Source organism: Vanacampus margaritifer, chromosome 1, assembly GCF_051991255.1.
Source record: "Vanacampus margaritifer isolate UIUO_Vmar chromosome 1, RoL_Vmar_1.0, whole genome shotgun sequence".
NCBI classification, from domain to species: Eukaryota; Metazoa; Chordata; class Actinopteri; order Syngnathiformes; family Syngnathidae; genus Vanacampus; species Vanacampus margaritifer.
The window spans coordinates 67,069,498-67,087,664 of NC_135432.1; the positions used below are offsets into that span (position 1 = coordinate 67,069,498).

General features: G+C 42.2%; 3 protein-coding genes across 6 annotated transcripts in view; all 3 read right to left on the reverse strand.

Moving 5' to 3' along the window:
• eif2ak3 (eukaryotic translation initiation factor 2-alpha kinase 3) overlaps window positions 1-3,402 on the reverse strand; it is a 32,264-nt gene extending 28,862 nt beyond the window's left edge. The window contains exon 1 of the mRNA XM_077563619.1: window positions 2,891-3,402. Within this exon, the coding sequence (XP_077419745.1) occupies window positions 2,891-3,207 (317 nt within the window). The 5' untranslated portion in view covers window positions 3,208-3,402. The remainder of the gene's footprint in view (window positions 1-2,890) is intronic.
• A 1,097-nt stretch (window positions 3,403-4,499) lies between these two features.
• Window positions 4,500-8,226, reverse strand: rpia (ribose 5-phosphate isomerase A (ribose 5-phosphate epimerase)). Its single transcript, XM_077563680.1, has 9 exons — window positions 7,930-8,226; window positions 7,366-7,426; window positions 6,976-7,031; window positions 6,836-6,895; window positions 6,141-6,205; window positions 5,998-6,066; window positions 5,777-5,918; window positions 5,317-5,416; window positions 4,500-5,107 (listed from the first exon to the last, which is right to left on the reverse strand). The coding sequence occupies exons 1-9, from the start codon at window positions 8,110-8,112 to the stop codon at window positions 5,010-5,012; spliced, it is 834 nt and encodes a 277-aa protein (XP_077419806.1). The 5' UTR covers window positions 8,113-8,226; the 3' UTR covers window positions 4,500-5,009.
• A 1,205-nt stretch (window positions 8,227-9,431) lies between these two features.
• slc4a11 (solute carrier family 4 member 11) overlaps window positions 9,432-18,167 on the reverse strand; it is a 58,610-nt gene continuing 49,874 nt past the window's right edge. For all 4 annotated transcript variants that reach the window (XM_077563648.1, XM_077563666.1, XM_077563658.1 and 1 more), the window contains 4 exons: window positions 16,626-16,799; window positions 15,368-15,563; window positions 14,084-14,253; window positions 9,432-12,091 (listed from right to left, as the gene is read on the reverse strand). In XM_077563648.1, the coding sequence (XP_077419774.1) occupies window positions 12,025-12,091; window positions 14,084-14,253; window positions 15,368-15,563; window positions 16,626-16,799 (607 nt within the window). In that variant the 3' untranslated portion in view covers window positions 9,432-12,024. The remainder of the gene's footprint in view (window positions 12,092-14,083; window positions 14,254-15,367; window positions 15,564-16,625; window positions 16,800-18,167) is intronic.

Here is an 18,167-nt window from a genome sequence, read left to right on the forward strand (position 1 = left end):
AAAATGGGAGTCAGGTTGCGTCCCCTCAACTTTTCATTCCGACAAAAAAGATGAAAGGCTGGCGAGAAATGAAAACGCGAACCCTTTGAGATACCACATATAACTACAACAAAGACTCGTGTAAAGTGAATGGAGTCAGGTTCCCAGGGCTGCTGAAATTAGCATGTTATCATTTGCATTGCCTCAACTTTAAAAGTATTCTGAATTAAAAAACAAAGTATTGCAATACCAATAATTGATGGGCAATTAATAGAGTGAGGTTCCCTAGGCGAGTGAAGTTAGCAACTTCGCATACCAAGTTCACATGCGCCCAACTAAAATAAATGGATACATTACCATCCAACTACAACAAAGACTAGTGGAAAATTGATGGAGTGAGGTTCCCCAGACGAGTGAAGTTAGCAACTTAGCATATCAAGTTCACATTCCCCCCCCAACTAAAATAAATGGATGCAATACCACCTAACTACAACAAAGACTAGTGGAAAATTGATGGAGTGAGGTTCCCCAGACGAGTGAAGTTAGCAACTTAGCATATCAAGTTCACATTCCCTGCCCCAACTAAAATAAATGGATGCAATACCACCTAACTACAACAAAGACTAGTGGAAAATTGATGGAGTGAGGTTCCCCAGACGAGTGAAGTTAGCAACTTAGCATATCAAGTTCACATTCCCCCCCAACAAAAATAAATGGATGCAATACCACCTAACTACAACAAAGACTGGTGGAAAATTGATGGAGTGAGGTTCCTTAAGCCGCCTAAAGTTAGCACGTCAACAACTTTGCTACTTTGAGTGTTTATATTTTTTTCAATTCTCACATTGACATGATCATATTTCTTCCTTTCTGTTCTGATATTTCCTTGCATTCCCCGATTTCCTGGTCAAAAAGGACACACTTCTTCGGTGCACTTCCTGTCGTATAAAATGGATGCGACTTCAATCAAATGGCAACGTGCTGATAAGAAGCGGAGGCAGCGAGCCGAGATCGTCCAAATCAGATGGAGAAGATTTAGATTAGTTTGACAGTCAGCGAACCGGGAGTGGAATTCAACAACTTTTTGAAGATTGGTTCCCCATCCGGCAAAATGCTGCTTGCAGTACCTCAGACCGTGTTCGTGAACCACTGAAGCGGACTACGACGCCACTCGCGGGACTTGTTGGGTCTCTTTACAAGGGGAAGCCTCATCAATAAAAAAAGTTGGACAGGAAACGTACGCAAGTTCAAGACGCTCCGACACCTTCAAAAGCTTTTCATCGATTTCACCCTTTTTCTTTTTTTTTTATCCTGATCCGCTGCGCGTGAAAACACACGGGCGAGCGTGTTTAAAAGACCACACAGAGAATAATTTAACGGTTAAGGTAAATGATCCAAGGCGGTCGGACGCGAGGGAGGCGGCGTGAACAACACACTGCGGCAGACGCATTCAAAATGACAGCAGGATTAAATCAATGTCGGGAGTGAGCGCCGCATCTCGCACGCCGATATTTTTTACTACTTTTCACACAAAACTGCAAATCGCAGACTGATATCCTTTCTGTAAAATGCTTACAAATTTGACCTTACCAAGGGTAAATAATATTCCATTTTGATCATATCACAGCAATATGGCTATCATTGGTGTAAGGTTGAAACTATACACAGCTGATTTTTTATTATTTTTATTATAATTAGTTATCTTACTAGACACTGATTTGAAGTTGTTAAGCATTTACTATGACAACTTCATAAAATGTTCCCAAACAAGTGCGGCATAAACATGTCAGAAAATCAGATGACAACGATAATGCAATAAAAAAATGTAAACAATATAAAAAAAAAAATGGTAAATGGACTGCTTTAAATAAAGCTTATTAACCGCATTATTTCCCTTCAAAATTTCAGCCTTTGTGACTTGAAAATTTCATTCTGCTACATTACGATGTTGATTTGAATTGAATTGTTCAGCCCTACTATACGGTGGTGTTTTAAATATCGTGTTCACCGTATTTATCTGCATTAATATGTCAAATTGCTCAGTATGGCGACTTTAGGGTGATATTGGCAACTTCAATTATTGTACTGTACTGCATTATACTGTCTTTTCATCATGGTAAGCTGGCAGGTAAGACTCAAATTGCTCTCAGCATGCCGCCGAACACTTGTGCACGCCTGAAAACAACAATTTCAACAACAATCCCATTCCTAAACTCATGGCAATCCTCACTTTTTATGAGTTATCTGCAAAAGGGCCGATTTTGCACTGCGGCTCTGGCCACCAGGCAGGTGTGCCTAATAAGGACGTGACCGGAGGGACTATTTGATCCAATTTGGGATCACAGAGCAAAAAAAGCTACATTAAAACATCAAACAAGCTGTTTAAGTTACTTAATATCAAGAAAAGAAAAGAGTGTGTTTTTTTTGTTGTTGCTTTGGGAGCAAATGACGCTTCTTGGCAAAAAAAGAAAAAGTTTGTTTGCCTGCTTGTGTTGCGTCGCCTCAGCCGAGCTGCCACATCACCCCCGCCCACATTCGGTCACCACAACGTGCACCAAAAGAAACTAAATACACGCGTAAAATAATTAGTTACAACTTTCCACTTCATGGACAGACGTTTCTGGACACTTTGACACCTCATACCTTCCATATAAAGCACATTTAAAAGGTCACATTTGAGGTATGATGAGGACAAAAGTGTGTTTTTTTTTTTATCTGACTGGCTGTTCTTTTCTTGGCCTCCTCGAACGCGACGTTATTTGTGTTCATCTAAATCTCGTCAGTTAGTGAAGTTAGTAAGAGCAACGCTTTGAAAGTTGCTTTATATAACCGCTCGGTCGGAAGGGGAACGCGTGACGAAGCCAGTCCGCTCGGCGTCGTCGTGCTCCGAGTCACATCCGCCTCAGCCTACCTTCTAACGGGCACACTTGCGTGGCGGTCCCCCCCGCAGGACCTCTCGTCGTCGTCGGCGAGCGGCGGCGGGCCGCTGTCGACGTCTTCCACGGTCACATCCGCCACGCCGACGGCGACGCCGTCCGGGTGCAGCTTCACCCTCACCGCTCGGCGTCCATCGTCCGAGCTCGAGCTCGAGCCCCGGCCGGCCAGCTGGGGCTCCCTGCCGGCGAGGACGAAGCCCAAAGTGTGCAGGGTCCCGAGTCCGATGACCACGTTGAGGAGCAGAAGCGCCAGAGAAATGCTCACGTTTCCAAAGCGAAGCCCCCTTTCCATTTGGAAGGCTGGCTCATTAGTGAAGCATGAGATTTACATGCCACTGGTCGGCCGTGTAAATCTTGACATGCAAAATAATAACAATAAAAAAGGCTCTTATGAATGTCAACAAAAGTAAAGTCGTAGTTTGCCCTCTAGTGCCTTTTATTCTTGTCAATTAATGTAAACACGAGCCACGGGAAGGGAACGCCGTGTTTTTCCCTTTATACTTGATGCAAGACTAGAGGTCAAGGTCCCGCCTTGTTTCTATAGCGCAATTGGGCGATAAAAAGCATACGTTCGTTAAACCCACTTTCTATTGGCCGGTGACCTGTCAATCACAAGGGGCGGCACACTCAGCACAAGGTGATTGGACGACTTGCCCGACAGTCAGGGAGAAGCCCGCGGAAAGGGCCAGTTTCAATAACAGCGCATCTCATTGGCCGAGTCGCCTGACGTTCAATGCGACGCGTGCGTACACTCACAAGTGTTTGATTGGTTGGGGATGCCCTTCACACGCCCAATCAAAAAGACGATTTTGGTAAACAACCACGCGATTGGCTCAAAGCGTCGCCCTTGTTTACTAGAGGAAATAACGCCATTGGATACTGCGGTCGTCAATCATCGGCGGTTGTTAAGTCACCTGATGCAAAAACACCAACGTGGCTCCCCAGTCGATACTAGTTGCGCGACATTTCCTCTTCCTGGTCAGGGGTTGTGATCCAACTGTTGACAAGACGGAAAAAAAAAACCTTTCCAAAAAGTTTGACGTCTTGCCCCCAAACGAAGTACAGATAAAAAAAAATAAAATAAAATGGTAAACAAAGTACTGATTCAAATGCTTAGAATAATACAGTACAGCAAATAAATGAATAGTTGACCTATACTTTACTTCTGTATATAAAAAAAATTGTGTTTTCATTGAAGTGATGACTGGAACAATGAATTTTCCTTGTGGACGAAGTAAGTAAAAATGCTAAGAATCATTCTTGCCACCAACAAAATGCTTTTAACAGACACACAGCTAGTATTGTACTACAATGTGTATATAGCTGTTTTGAACTATTTTACAAAGTTTTTGGAATTACTTCACTTGTATACATGCATGTTATGTAGTTAATTTTTATTTTATTTTTTTTTTGGAGGGTCGGGGCGGGACGGTATTTTTCGTGGCGTTATTGGAAGCTGTGACAGCGCCACCTCGTGGTATACAGGTGGATGACATTGCACTCGGGCCTTACAAGACAGCTTTTAAAAAATAATAAAAATTCAAGTGGATTAGGAATTGGACTGTCTTAAAGAATAATCAACTCCAATGTTATATCATGTTTATGGTTTACTTGAAAAATCAGAAGCAGGCACATGCATGATTTTGGTCCTGTATCCTTGTAACAGAAAGACAAAAAGAGTACCCGATACAGTCAAAAATCATCAGTCACAGTCTCGTTGGAATGATTAAAAAGCTGGTGGAAAACATGCACTTTGGTGTAGCGGACGACGGAGATGCGGTTATGGCACAGGCACTGAAGACAACACTGACAAGCGGCGAGGAGGAAAAACACATCGAGTGACAAGTGGAGACACAGGAAGCGCGACTTGTACAAACATGGTTTTCATATTATGACATGACTTCCTCGGAAATACAACAGCAGCTACTATGTCAAGGCGGGGGGGGCTGGCTTTGATCCGATCCATCTTATTTGTCTGTCTTTTACGATTGCCCCCAAATCCCCCACAGTTAAGCGGTGAGTCCATTCTGACTTGTAAAATCCGGATGAGTCAAACAGTGTTCCCGCAGGAAGTAGCGAGCCGCGTCCGAGTTGTCAGTTGACGGGCGCGTCGCGTACCCGCACGCGCCCGTCTTCCGTGCCGAAGTAGGCGCGCTCGGCCATGCCCACAAACAGTCCCGTCTCCACCACCCCTGAAAAAGGTACAATCTTTTACAGACAGTGTGTAAATAAACACATGACAAAATGTGGTTGCACAAGTGTGCACACCCTCTTATGACCGGGGCTGAGGCTGCGTTCACAATGAACTCATCCCACTCAAACTCAAATTACAACGCCTGGGATGAACTGAAGAAAGTTCAGCTGTTCTAGTAGGCTTTTCCTGACATTCCCCAGACCTCACCTGGAATCATCTTGATGGCTTTGTTGACGTCGCCCCAGCAGTGAGCGCGCTCAAACTTCCAGTCCAGGATGAAGTTGCTGTTGTCCGTCACCACAGGACCCTGACAGTCACAAATGTGACAAAACAGACACGTTTGCACAGAGCGACAAGTTCCCGGAACTAAAAAGGTGACATTTCACTTCTTGTAGCATTAGCAAGCACAGCATTAGCGAGGACAAAGCTAGCTACTATTTTAGCATTAGCAAGGATGAAGCTCGCAGTGTAGCATTATTAAGCGTAGCATTAGCGAGGGCAAAGCTACTAGCTCAGCATTAGCCAGCTTAGCATTAGCAAACGTCGCATTGACAATCATAGCATTAGCGAGGACGAAGCTACAAGGGTAGCTGATGATGGCCCCGAGTCCAGGAACAGCCCCACTTTTGTTGATAGATTATTATTATATATTTTTGTAAATACTTACAGCTTTACTGACACCCATCCGCAAGTTGACCTCCCCTCCGAAAAGTTGCACGATCCTCCTGGAGACGGGCACGTGGGCCATGGGGACCACCTCGATGGGAACGCCCTTCCTCCACTGCTGGCCAATGGCTTTGGAGTCCTTCCTGAGAGAAGAGACGGCGGACATTTTGGATCTGGCTTCTTTACGGTGCCGCCCGCAAACGCGCCATCTCGAATCCAAACCTGAAGTCTGCGATGACGACGAAATGTCGGGCGCAGCTGGCGACGATCTTCTCCTGAGTCAAGCAGCCGCTGGCCAACAAAACGCGGATTGAGAAGAGGAGCAAAAGGAGCGACGGGAAGCGCACTTTTGATGTGGAACTCACCCTCCGCCTTTGATGAGGGTCAGATCGGCGTCCACCTCGTCCGCCCCGTCGATGGCAACGTCCAGCTGAGCCAAATGCAGGAGAAAACAACATAAGAACGAGTGCTGACCTCCACCAAAGGCAAACGATAACGCCACCTCCTGGTAGAAAGTTTTATAAACGTCTGGGAAAAGTTTATACAATTTGCTCTGTTGTGAATCAAGTGTTGCACATGTTAAACTTGTCCTGCTAGTAAAAAAAAAAAATGTTAACTTGTTTTGCTGTTAATAAAGTTTTATAAGTGTTGGAAACTAGTTTTACTACATATATATTTTTTTATATTATGTGTAAAATGTTCAGTTTTAATAAGTATATAAACTTGTTTTGTTAATATTTTAAAAAATGTTTTAATGGTAATAAATTTGTTTAAAATGTTGGATAACTACTGTTTATGTGAAAGTTTTTAAAAGTGCTTGTTAAGTAGTTCTGCTGGTAATTTACCATTAGATAAGGTTTATAAAATGAGTCCAATGTTAAGTAAAAAAAAAAAAAAATAGATCCAGTTTCTCTATTAAGTATTAAAAAGTTACAAAAATTCTTCCAATAATAAAGATTTTAAAATACTTGTATCATTGTTCTGCTTATGAAACTGCAAACCTGTTTTGCTGTAAATAAAGTTTTTTTTTTTATGTGTTTAAAATGTATGCTAATCATACCTCGGGGTGTCTGTCAAGATCCGACAGCATTAGTCCGTGTTGCAGAATCAGCTGACGGGCCTGAAGGATGACAAACATGAGCACGGGGGAATAACAACAAATACGGCATTAACGGTGTGACTAAAGAAAAGCTAACTAACCTGGAAGGAGGTGGGAACGCAGATGATGTTCAGCTTCTCCTGGCGCACTCGCTCCGCTGAAAAAAAAAAAAAAAAGAAGCTTAAAAATCAGGTTTGGATACATGAACATTATCATTTGGGCTCCAGGACCTAGCAGAGAAGTTTATTATTTGTCTGACAAATTGTTTGTCTTTTGGAGGCACTCAACATGCCGGACAGAAGTCCATTTTTCTTCTTCAGTTTTTTTTATCCATAAATTGAGTGTGTCTATTGAAAAAGTCACAAGGACCCACGTCCAGAATTGACCAGTCAGCCATTTTGGTTTGAAGCCACCATTGTGTGTAATGCAACAAAAATGGCTACTTTCAGGTGTAATATTCACGATTTTTAGTATCATGACGATGCACTCACCTAGTCTGTGTACTGCATAGACGATGGTCGAACCGCTGCCAACTCCAACCACTTGATTGTTCTGATGGATAGCAAAGAAATTCTAAAAAATTCTAATTGAATACACTAGCATGGACTTTAGAAGTGATTTGTTCTTTTAGTGATGAGCAGTGATGTTAAAGCCAAAATGTCAGGATTGGATGCTTTTCTTTAGAAGATCATGCTTACAAAAGGGCTCTAAGGTTTTGCAATCCTAAACCATAGGCAAAAGTTTTGAATATATATATATATACACATATTTATTTTTGGTCCAAATAGAAGGAAAACCTGACATTTGAAGAGTTGCGTGTAGACTTTTTGTCTATCGTTCGACTGTACGAGTCTCAAATGAGTCGTGTAGCAGATTAGATTAACATGGCAACAAAAACAGTCTGAAATATGATTGAACAAAAAAAAATTCTTACATTGTTTTGTCTTGCTAGCGAACTTTGCTAGCATAACACAATACGTTCAACAAGTTCAAACGGTTCATCCGTGGACAGCAAATGATGAGATCATAATATAAAATCAAGCACAAGTCTTTACCTGGACGTGGTTGTCCACCGCGGTATATGCGGCTTGTTTCTTCGCCTCTTCTGCCATGTTAGCAACACACGTGCTTGTCTTCAGACTGGCGGCGAGGACAAGCGGGCAACGGCAGGATGCACAAGACCACAGGAGGGAGGCAGGGGGGAGTTTAACGAAGGCGACCCAACCCCGAAAGTTCATCAGCCCGGCCCACAAACACAGTCACCCTCCAAAACGTGCTGCGCACGCTGCATTTCCGCGTTTGTGGGCCAACGCCATGCTAACTTCCGGTCGCTAAGCTAAACAGTCAAGTTACCGTGAATGACGTCGGAACATATGCACGGAAACACATTTCCGGTGGAAAGTTTGGATTGCGTAACAGTTTCCGTTTTTTCTTCTTCTTTTTTAATTAATTTGAACATCTGTGTCAAACATACATAATTGTGGCTTTCATTATGGTAAAATTTAAAATGCAAAACATATCCATTATACAATCTAAAATGAAATACATGAAAATAAAATAAATAAATAAAATTGACACTAAATATGTCATTGTTATAGTTTAACGGGTGTATTTTATGTTTGCATATCCTCAATTTCGCTGTATTCCATTTGTAATTAACAAAACAAGTCTTTCTATTCTATGTATGTACATTCTTTATGTACAGCACTTTGTTTGTGTGGTCTTTAAAAAAAAAAGGGGAAGAAGCTATGCAAGTAGGCTGTACGTACGTACACACGGACCTGCATGCACTGTGAAACTGTTATTGAAGTATATTTTATTTAGAAGGAAATTTTTATTTGTTTATTCAATGAATGGGGACAGTAGACACCAAAGTCCAAGGGTAAGGTCTCTAAAACAATCCTGGACTTAACTTCCTTTTTTGTCATTATGGGAAAAACGGAATATTTCTATAAATACTCCTAAACTAGTGAGATGAACGTAATGGCCTGAGGGTGGCGCAAGAGGACAGTTTGAAGCAGAACGTGTTGAGGAGTGAGCGCTAACCTACAGTATATTTATTATTTAGTATTTTGTCATCAAATTAATTTATATTTTCTTATTTTTAGTAATTAATAATATAAGCAGTAGCACTATTTGAGGCGAGAGTCTACTCTAGTGGTTAGTAGGGACGAAGAAGCGTGGAGGTCTCTAATTGGGTTGAGATGTCCAAAAATTTAAACAGACGATCAATTAGGGCAAAGCTTGTGTTAAAACCGAGGACATGACTTGAGGTGAGATGTTTATTTGTTCAAGTGGAAGGCTATTAACTGTGGCACAGCATCTAAAAGAGCAAAGGCCACTCATTCGAGGTGAGGCGTTAGCACGGCGTTAGCACGGCGTTAGCACGGCGTTAGCACGGCGTTAGCACGGCGTTAGCACGGCGTTAGCACGGCGTTAGCACGGCGTTAGCACGGCGTTAGCACGGCGTTAGCACGGCGTTAGCACGGCGTTAGCACGGCGTTAGCACGGCGTTAGCACGGCGTTAGCGGCTTGGGAGAAAACAAAGAAAAACAAATACGCCCAACATTACTACTTTTTATTTGGCAAACAGCTTGAGATAGTCTCTTTTTTTCAGTGTAAGTTAAGTATATATATATATTTATATATTTCATTTATATACTATGTAATAAAACAACACATTCTCTTAAGATATTTTTTTTACATCATATTCCAGCTTACAAATATAGCTGATCTTTTCCCACAGCAGAAAAAAAGACTCTTTAATGACATGACTATATATATATATATATATATATATATATATATATATATATATATATATATATATGAACACACACATCTTACATTCTTGGTAAGAAAAATAGGAAGGAAAAAAACCCGGAATGTCAGGGGAAAGAAAAGTTGGGCACACAGAACACAACAAATTCACAAAAAGTCGAGAATGCAAAAAGACTTTTGGGATGATGAAAAGTTTGTACGAGTCCATGTGACTCCTCGTTTTCCTCTCTTTTCCCGCGAGGATGGTTCCGAGGATTATGCAAATGTCTCCACGTCGGCTTACGACTTCTCCCGCGTGGTCCGACTGCACGAGGGGAGCTTTTTTTTTCTTCTTCTTCTTCAAAAATAGAGCTCGCTGAACTTTTTTTATTTATTTTTTTATACACAGTATTGCTGAATCGTCACGTGTTGCATTCGAGGACCGTCTGTGATGTGTTGTAGGAAAAGCAACATGCGTACAAATCTCAGTTTCCCGTGTAACAAACAACATCGTTAACCCAAACGTCGTCGGGCCGATTACGTGACGTTACTTTACAAAAATGATGCGTTCTAATGCTTTTTATGTGACAACAACCGTGGACTCGGTCAGGAGGCTGGAATGCTTTCCTACATGTAAACACATGAAGCCAAAATGGCGGACAAATAATCCCAACACAAGAAATGATGAGCAAAGCAAAGCGCACAATATAAGCATTTAAAAAGATAAATAAATATTCAAAGCTTTTTTTTTTAATGCAATAATATATTGAGAATTGTCGTAAAACTACATGTTTTGGTTTGTGCTGCCATTCTAAATAATTACACACAATATATATAGCGTATATATGTTTTGAATTCCATTCCCCATAAAACGTTAGGTCAAGGTTGGGGGTCAGGACAGGACAGAAAGGGGGTTAGGATGTAGGGATTAACAATTAGGACAGGACTGGAAGGGTTGGTGTTGGAGGTTAAGGTTAGCAGTGAGGTGCAGGGCACGGGGATACTCGTAAGGATTGTGGTTAATGACAGGACAGAAGCAGGAAGACTTCGGGATCGGGGTTAGGGACAGGACAGGTAGGGAAATAGGGTTAAGGGTTATATCGATGGGAAGGCTAAGGGATGGGATTGGAAGGGTTGGGGAATGGTAAGGTTGGTATTTAGGGTTACATACTGTATAAGGGCAGGACAGAAAGGGTGAAAGGAGAGAGGTTTTGAACAGAACAGCAAGGGTTGAGAGATAGGAAAAGTTAGGACTTGGATGGTTAAGGGATAAGGGTCGGGTGGTTAGGACAAGACTGTGAGGGTTAAGGGAAAGGGGCAGGACAGGAAGTGTTAGCAGATAGAGTTATGGTTAGGGACAGGACAGGAAGGGTGAAAGGATAGAGGTTTTGAACAGGACAGCAAGGGTTGGGAGATAGGAAAAGTTAGGACTTGGATGGTTAAGGGATAAGGGTTGGGTGGTTAGGACAAGACTGTGAGGGTTAAGGGAAAGGGACAGGACAGGAAGTGTTAGCAGATAAGAGTTATGTTAAGGGACAGGACAGAAAGTGTTATCAGGCAGTGTTACTTGTACCAGACAGCAAATAAGGAGTGAGGGACAGGGAGTGTTAAGGGTAGGATTTATGGGTCAGGACAGAACAGGAAGGGTTTGGGGATTATGGTTACGGTTGGGCCAGGAAGAGCGAACCCTTACGAGATCCTTAAGAGACATTTTGTGCCATTCATTTTTTTGTCGAATGAATATACGCCGACTGTGGCGGAGGATATTCATTCGTGTGTGAGGTTCTTCGAGTGTAAAAACGTCAATTGTGTTGTCTTTCGTGTCAAGATGCAGGCGGGAAAAAATATGAATATTGCCAATTTTGACTGCAGCACAATTTTGACTGCTTTTGTAGACATACGAGTGTGGACATGGAAAGGAGCTCGTAAGGGTTCGAGAACCCGCAGTGAAGCCAAGCGGCGCCTCCTGCATGGAAGGAACGTTAAAGGGAATGCTTTCAACAAGTGGAAAGAAAACACGCTAAGCTTTTGGATCTAGTATTCGACTACTCATCAACACAGTGTAAGTACACGTCACGTGGACCAAACACCACCAGCACCAGCACGGTGTCAAAACACGCGGGTGTGAAGAAAAAGGGGGTTGTGCCGTTACAGCGTCTTCCAAACGAAGTTTGTCACTTACACGGCATTAGTGAGTAGTTCAAGTACTTGAAGCACACACAAGGACGACATCTGCGGTGAGTCGGGATTCTTGTGGGGATCGTTCCTCGGGCGCATTTTCCGGAATGTTCCCGCTTTCGCAACGGTCGCTGCTGGACTTCCGTTCACGCCTCCGCACAGTTTGGTGTGAAAAATACAAAAAGGAAATCAAACAAAGTGGCCCTCCACAGCTACATATGTTGCGCATCCATGATGTCCAAGTATTTGGCCTCAATGATGTGAGGAAGCACCCTGTTCCTGCACACGACAACAAACGTGCATGTGACATACAGGACAAAAGTATTGGGACACCTGCAGGAAAGACGAGGCTTCAACTCGTATCGGAAGATATTAGGACCGAATACATTTCCCTGAGGAACTCCACACAAAATGTGTGCCAATTGGACTGGAAATGCTACAAAGTGAATGTTTGTTGTTTTAATGAGGTTTTACATGACGGAGGAATTGATTTATGAGTTTTCTACTTTAAAAAGAATGTTATTCTTTTGAATTTTTGATCAAATGCTACTTATTAATTTACATTTTAGTTGCATTTGATATATTTTTACTTTATTTTAATGATTAAATTTGTACTACATTTAAGAATGTTAAAATTTTAATTATTTTTCAAACTTATTTTTCGACAAATTTTTACATGATTTTTGATTTAATCTATGATTTGAATGACCTTTAAATGTATTATTTATTTATGTTTCAGATTTTTTTTTACCTAGTTTGAAAATAAAATTTTACTTTATGAATTCTGATTTGATTTTTTCAAATTAATTTTACTATTTTTTTTTTTTTTCTTATTAACTTAATTTTCTCTCTTTTTCTTGACTTGTATTCCATGAATGTGTACTTGTTTTTCATTCTTTTGTGAATTTGTTTTGTGGATAAGCGGTTCAGATGCTGATTTAATTTTTTTTTTTAATCTGTAGACTAAATTTTTTTTATGATGAGTATTTGAAATGTTACTAATTTTCTTTTAATGATTTATTCTTTATGACTTTTTTCTTTAAATTTTTGAATTTTTACTCCCCCCCCCCCCCGCCCCCAAATTGGTGAATTTCTAATTGTTTTGTTTTACACATTTTTACATTTTTTTATTTTCTGATTTAATGATGAACATTTGAATTTTTACTTAAGAATATTCAACACGTATGTAAAGGCAAATGGACCTCAAACGCTTCCTTGGGGAACTCCAGTGCGTTATTACCTTCTCATAAGTAAGTAAGCATGATTATCTTAAAAAGTATTGGATTGATCTTCTGATAATGTGCACGTGTACTTGAAGAATGAAGTGGTGAGTGTGTGTGCGTGTGCGCGCGTGTGCGCGTGTACATCTTTGAAATGCAAATGTTCATTTCTTATTGAAAACAAGTGCACTAGTGAGAGTGTGTGAGACGCTACGTGCATATACAATGATACGTAGCGTATTGTATAGATAATCATATATAATGCAGAGCAAACATCTGCTAGCTTTCATGTCGTCTCCAAGTGAGCATCCGTGTGGTGTTTTCCAACAAAATGGCCTCAACTGGAACACAACAAAGTGGGATTCTTCCAAGAAAGAAAAAAAAAGAAAGGTTTGTGCGAAGGTGTCACGAAAGGAACATGAAAAGAGGAGCTCCACATGTGTTTTCTTCGGATGAATGTTGTTGGGAATACATGCATTTGGATGTAGGCTAGAAGGACAAAAGTATTGGGACACCTACCTCAAGTCGAAAAGGAGGAAGGAGAATGTGGATTCTTTTTTTTTTGCAACATTTTTTGGGTGTGCTTGTTTTTTTAAACAATATTTAATTTTATTTTGATTGTTTACTTATTTTAAAATTTTACACATTTTTAATTAATGCATGTGAATTTTTTGATGAGGTTTTGATTTTGTATTTGTACTTAGTCATTTTAAGATTTCTTTTTTTACTTCCTTTTGAATGAATTTATCTTCATTTTTTAAAATAATGTTTTAATTTATACTTAAAAAAATAATTTATTCAACTAATATTCAGTTTTGTATTAATTTTTATGCTTTAGTTTTTTTAAATTTTGTTTTCTAAAATTCAGTTTTCCTTGTTTTTTTTATGAGTTCTTATTTGTATTTTATTTTTACTTAACCATTTCATTGATTCATTTTCACAGTTTAAAAAAAATATTTGTACTTCTGTTTTTTGTTTTTTTTAATGTTCTCTCTCATTTTTACTTGAGGCTTGTGCGAGCGCGGCGAATCCGGCGGTGCGAGTGTGTCACCTGATGGGGATGAGCAGGATCATGACCAATGGGAAGATCATCTTCATGTAGGGGATGGGGTACATGCCAAACGTGCACAGCACCAGCAGCTGCATCATCTGCAGGAAGGTGAAGTAGTGGATCTTCCTCTGGGGCACTTTGCGGATGTAGTGGGTGGGCGGGTACGACGTCTGCGGGACAGGGGGGGGGGAAAGACGGGAGACCATCAGCAACAAGCCGGAAAACTAAATTCCCTCCGGTTGCCTTCCTCCAGCTGTTGTGAACGGGAACAACTGGAGGAAACGCCGTGTGGAACAACATGACAACAAAAGTTGATGACAAAGAAAAGCCCATAAAACCCGTTGCCATTGTTCTGCTGCTGTTCTGTGTGAAAGGTAGCGACGCAAACTGAAAGGACGAAGATAACCTGCAAATTTCACGGCTTCGGCTGTACCCGAGGCTTGACGCTGCGATGTGAAAGGAAACAGGGGTGTGCAGTCCCCTTTCACACTGCCTTTCAAAACAAGCTTTTTTTCATGTTGCTGAACTGTGTGAAAGGGTCTGACATAGAACACAGGGGATAAAGGCACATTTTCACGTTTGAGAGGCGAAACAGCAGCTTTGTCAAATAGCTTACAGTCAGAAAAGGGGTGCAAAGTCCCCTTTCACACTGCTGATTTTTTTCCTCTGTTACTGGACAGTGTGAAAGGGTCTGACAGATTCCAAGAACAAAGGCAACCTGCAGATTTCCTGAGAAGCTAATCAGCAGCTTTTTCAAAAGGAGTAGAGCTAAGATGGAAGCCCCCTTTTTCACACTGCTGAATTTTTTCCTGTTACTGGACCGTGTGAAAGGGTCCGACAGATTCTGAGGGACAAAGGCAACCTGCAAATTTCCTTCCTTCCTTAAGAGGCCAAACAGCAGCTTTGTCAAAAGGAGTACAGTTACGATGGAAGCCCCCCTTCACACTGCTGAATTTTTCCTTGTGTTGCCCGGTTGTGTGAAAGGGTCCAACACAGAACAGATGGATAAAAGTGACCTGCAAATTTTCTTAAACAGCTGCATTGTCAAAGGGCATACAGCAAGAAATAGAGCGCAAAGTCCCCTTTCACACAGTCAATTTTTTTCATGTCCCTGGACTGAACTGAACTTTTTTTTTCAACCTACTACGTGACTGCGTAAAAGGGGCCGAAGCAAAATGGAGAGGAAAAAAAGTCAAACTTTTACCCTCTGTTTGCTGGACTGTGTGAAATGCACCCCCCCCCCCCCACACACACACACACACACACATTTTCACGCAGCCTCACCTGCTCCTTGAGCAGCAGGGCCATGCGGTCGCACATCTGGTTGCCGTCGATGGAGGTGAGCGCGATGTAGAGGAAGAGTCCGTAGAGAACCGGCTTGGGGATCCACTGCAGCGGCAGCGGCAGCAGGAAGACGGACGCGCCGATGAAAACGTTGGCGGCCAGCGACGTCACGCGCGTCTCCTTCACCTGCACAATACTGAACGCAAACCAAATCACACGCTGGCCCGATCACGTCCTGATCATTTTCACATCAGTCCACGTTGCTGGAAAGGAAATCAAGCTTCAGTTCCAATTTTAACCGCTAGGGGGCACTCGGCGCTCATTTCTCAGCCCAACATTGGCAAGTCAGAAGTGAACATGATGATCAGTTTGGTGAGGTTCTACTTCCTGTTTCTCTTCCGTGCATAGCTTTTTGTCAACAAACACAAATGAATTCGGATCTTCTGCAACTGTTCTACTTCCTGTTTCCATTGACTTCCTGCTGACGTGGATTCTCAGCCGACATGTGAAGGAACTTTTTGAGCACAAATTATTTTCATTTGGGTCTTCAGTGACTTGTCTTAGTTTGGTGGCTTTCTACTTTTTGGTCTTTATTTAATTTCTATTGGTTTCGACAAACTCTAAAGCGGAAGTATTTCATAAGTAGACAGTATTTTACTTCCTGTTTTTATTCGCCTCCCAGCCCATGTATGGGGCAGGTTCGGTCCGGGTTAGCAAAGTTACCGGTTTTATTTTGGTAGGTTTTTATTTTCTGTTTTTGTTCAATTAGATTCAACTGTTATCAAGCAACTTTTTTTTTTTTTTTTTTTTTACAACAAAAACTCGTTCATTTGGATCTTCTGTGACTGATGTTGGTTACTGGTTTTACTTTGGTAGATTTCAACTTCCTGTTTGTGTTCTATTCAATAGGACTGTCATGGAGGGGTTGAATTTGGATCTTCTGTGGCTGGTTTGAGTTCAGTACAGTTAAGAGGGTGGATTTCTTTTTGCTAGGTTTACATTTCCAGTTTTTATTTCTTTTTTCACAGCAAAATCGAAGGATGCTTTAGTGCGCTCGCCTCAAAAAGAACTATTTTTGCATCTCACTCACTTGGAGGGACATTAACCTTTCACAAATATTCACAGAGAAGCTCTTTATTATTCAGTGTCGCTAATTAAGCATCCTGTTCTCAGCGTCCTGTCAAGATTGTCCCAGCGCGATAATAAGGCCGGCCGAGCGGCAACGCCGGATCTCCCGCGTTTGTCGGATTCCACTCACGTCTCGTAAAGGTGTCCTCCCTCCACGCGCTGCTCCACGAACGCCAGCTGGCGCACGTGCAGCGTGGAGTGCGGGAAGGCGGCGTGCATCCAGGGCAGCCCCAGAACCGACATCAGGATGTTGATCAGGCCTGACAGCATCAGGTCCCAGTGGTACGCCGTGCCCTTCAGCAGCCTGCGCGCCGCAAAAAACAACAACAACGTCAACAAACGCACTCGAATGCCATGCGAAAGCTGCCGTCGCCGTCCAAAGTGCCGGCGACTTCTCGCTACGCGTAGCGGCCGCGGCTAAAGGGTTTCAATCGGACGTGCGCAAGCGCAGCCTCAGAGCGTAATTGCCGGAGTCATTTTCAACATATTTTCACAACATCAATAAATAAATAAATAAATAATGTGATTTGGCAAAAAAAAATTCAAACATTGATAATGAAGCAATTATGCTTTTAAGGCTAACAAAACACATTTTGACAATCGTTCCCATGGTTACAAAACGCAATGGTCCTTAACTCATTGACTCGCCGCCATTTTGACTGAAGCAACTCCCTTCACTCCCGGCTGTTTTCTTAAGATGGAACCCCGGGGCAGCAAACACAACGAAAACAGCAGAGGCCCCAGAATGGAACCCTGTGGAACGCCATACGTTCCATTATACACAAGAATCCATATTGCCCATATTCGTCCGTCCACTTTCTTTTTTTGCTGGACATAGTATGAATCATGATAAAGAAATCACACGATGTACCGTCACACGAGCCACAAGTCGACTACTGAGCGCACCGAATTCCCCGCGGAGCAGATGGGCCAAGCAATGTCGCCAATGATGGCGAAGTGGAGCGTATCATCACGAATCATTTGCGTGTCTTATTGACCTGCGCCGAAGCCAAGACTGACTCACCGAAGCCCTAGGGTTCCGTCGAACCCGGGTTCATTTAAGAAGCACTCATCGACATGTACAGGAATTAACAGGCTGCCGTTAGATATGTTCAGCGTAGACAGTTTAGAATACAGTATGATCGTTCCTGAGGCCGGAAAATCCTCGTACAGAGCATAAACGACGCACAGCAAATAAAGAGCGGCGCCGACCTTGGAAGGTTTTGAATACATTTGAAGTCTGCACACTCGACAGACTTCTCCTCCATAAAAGGACGTCCGCCATGCGTCGGCTCGCGGGTGCCGCCGCATTCGTCAATGTCAGCGGCGGGAAGCGGAGCACGACCGTCGCCTGACTTTTAGCGACGCGCAACTTTTACATTTTTGTCCTCAGCGGTCATCAAAGTTGCCCGCTACGCTCCAGCCGCGAGACGCCGCCCAAAGGCGGAAGAGACGCTCCAAAAGGCTCATTTGGACGCGAATGCATGAAAATGAGCAGAAAATGGAATGAAAATGCTACGATTCCTTTTCAAACATGGCTCCTCAAGACTTTTTTGGGTGGGTTTACTTATTATCGACACGTCTACTCAATTTCATGTTGTTAAATTTGGAAGCTACACTTTTGAAAATGTCCAAAAGGGTGCTTTGCTGCCAATTTGGACAAAGACCGACG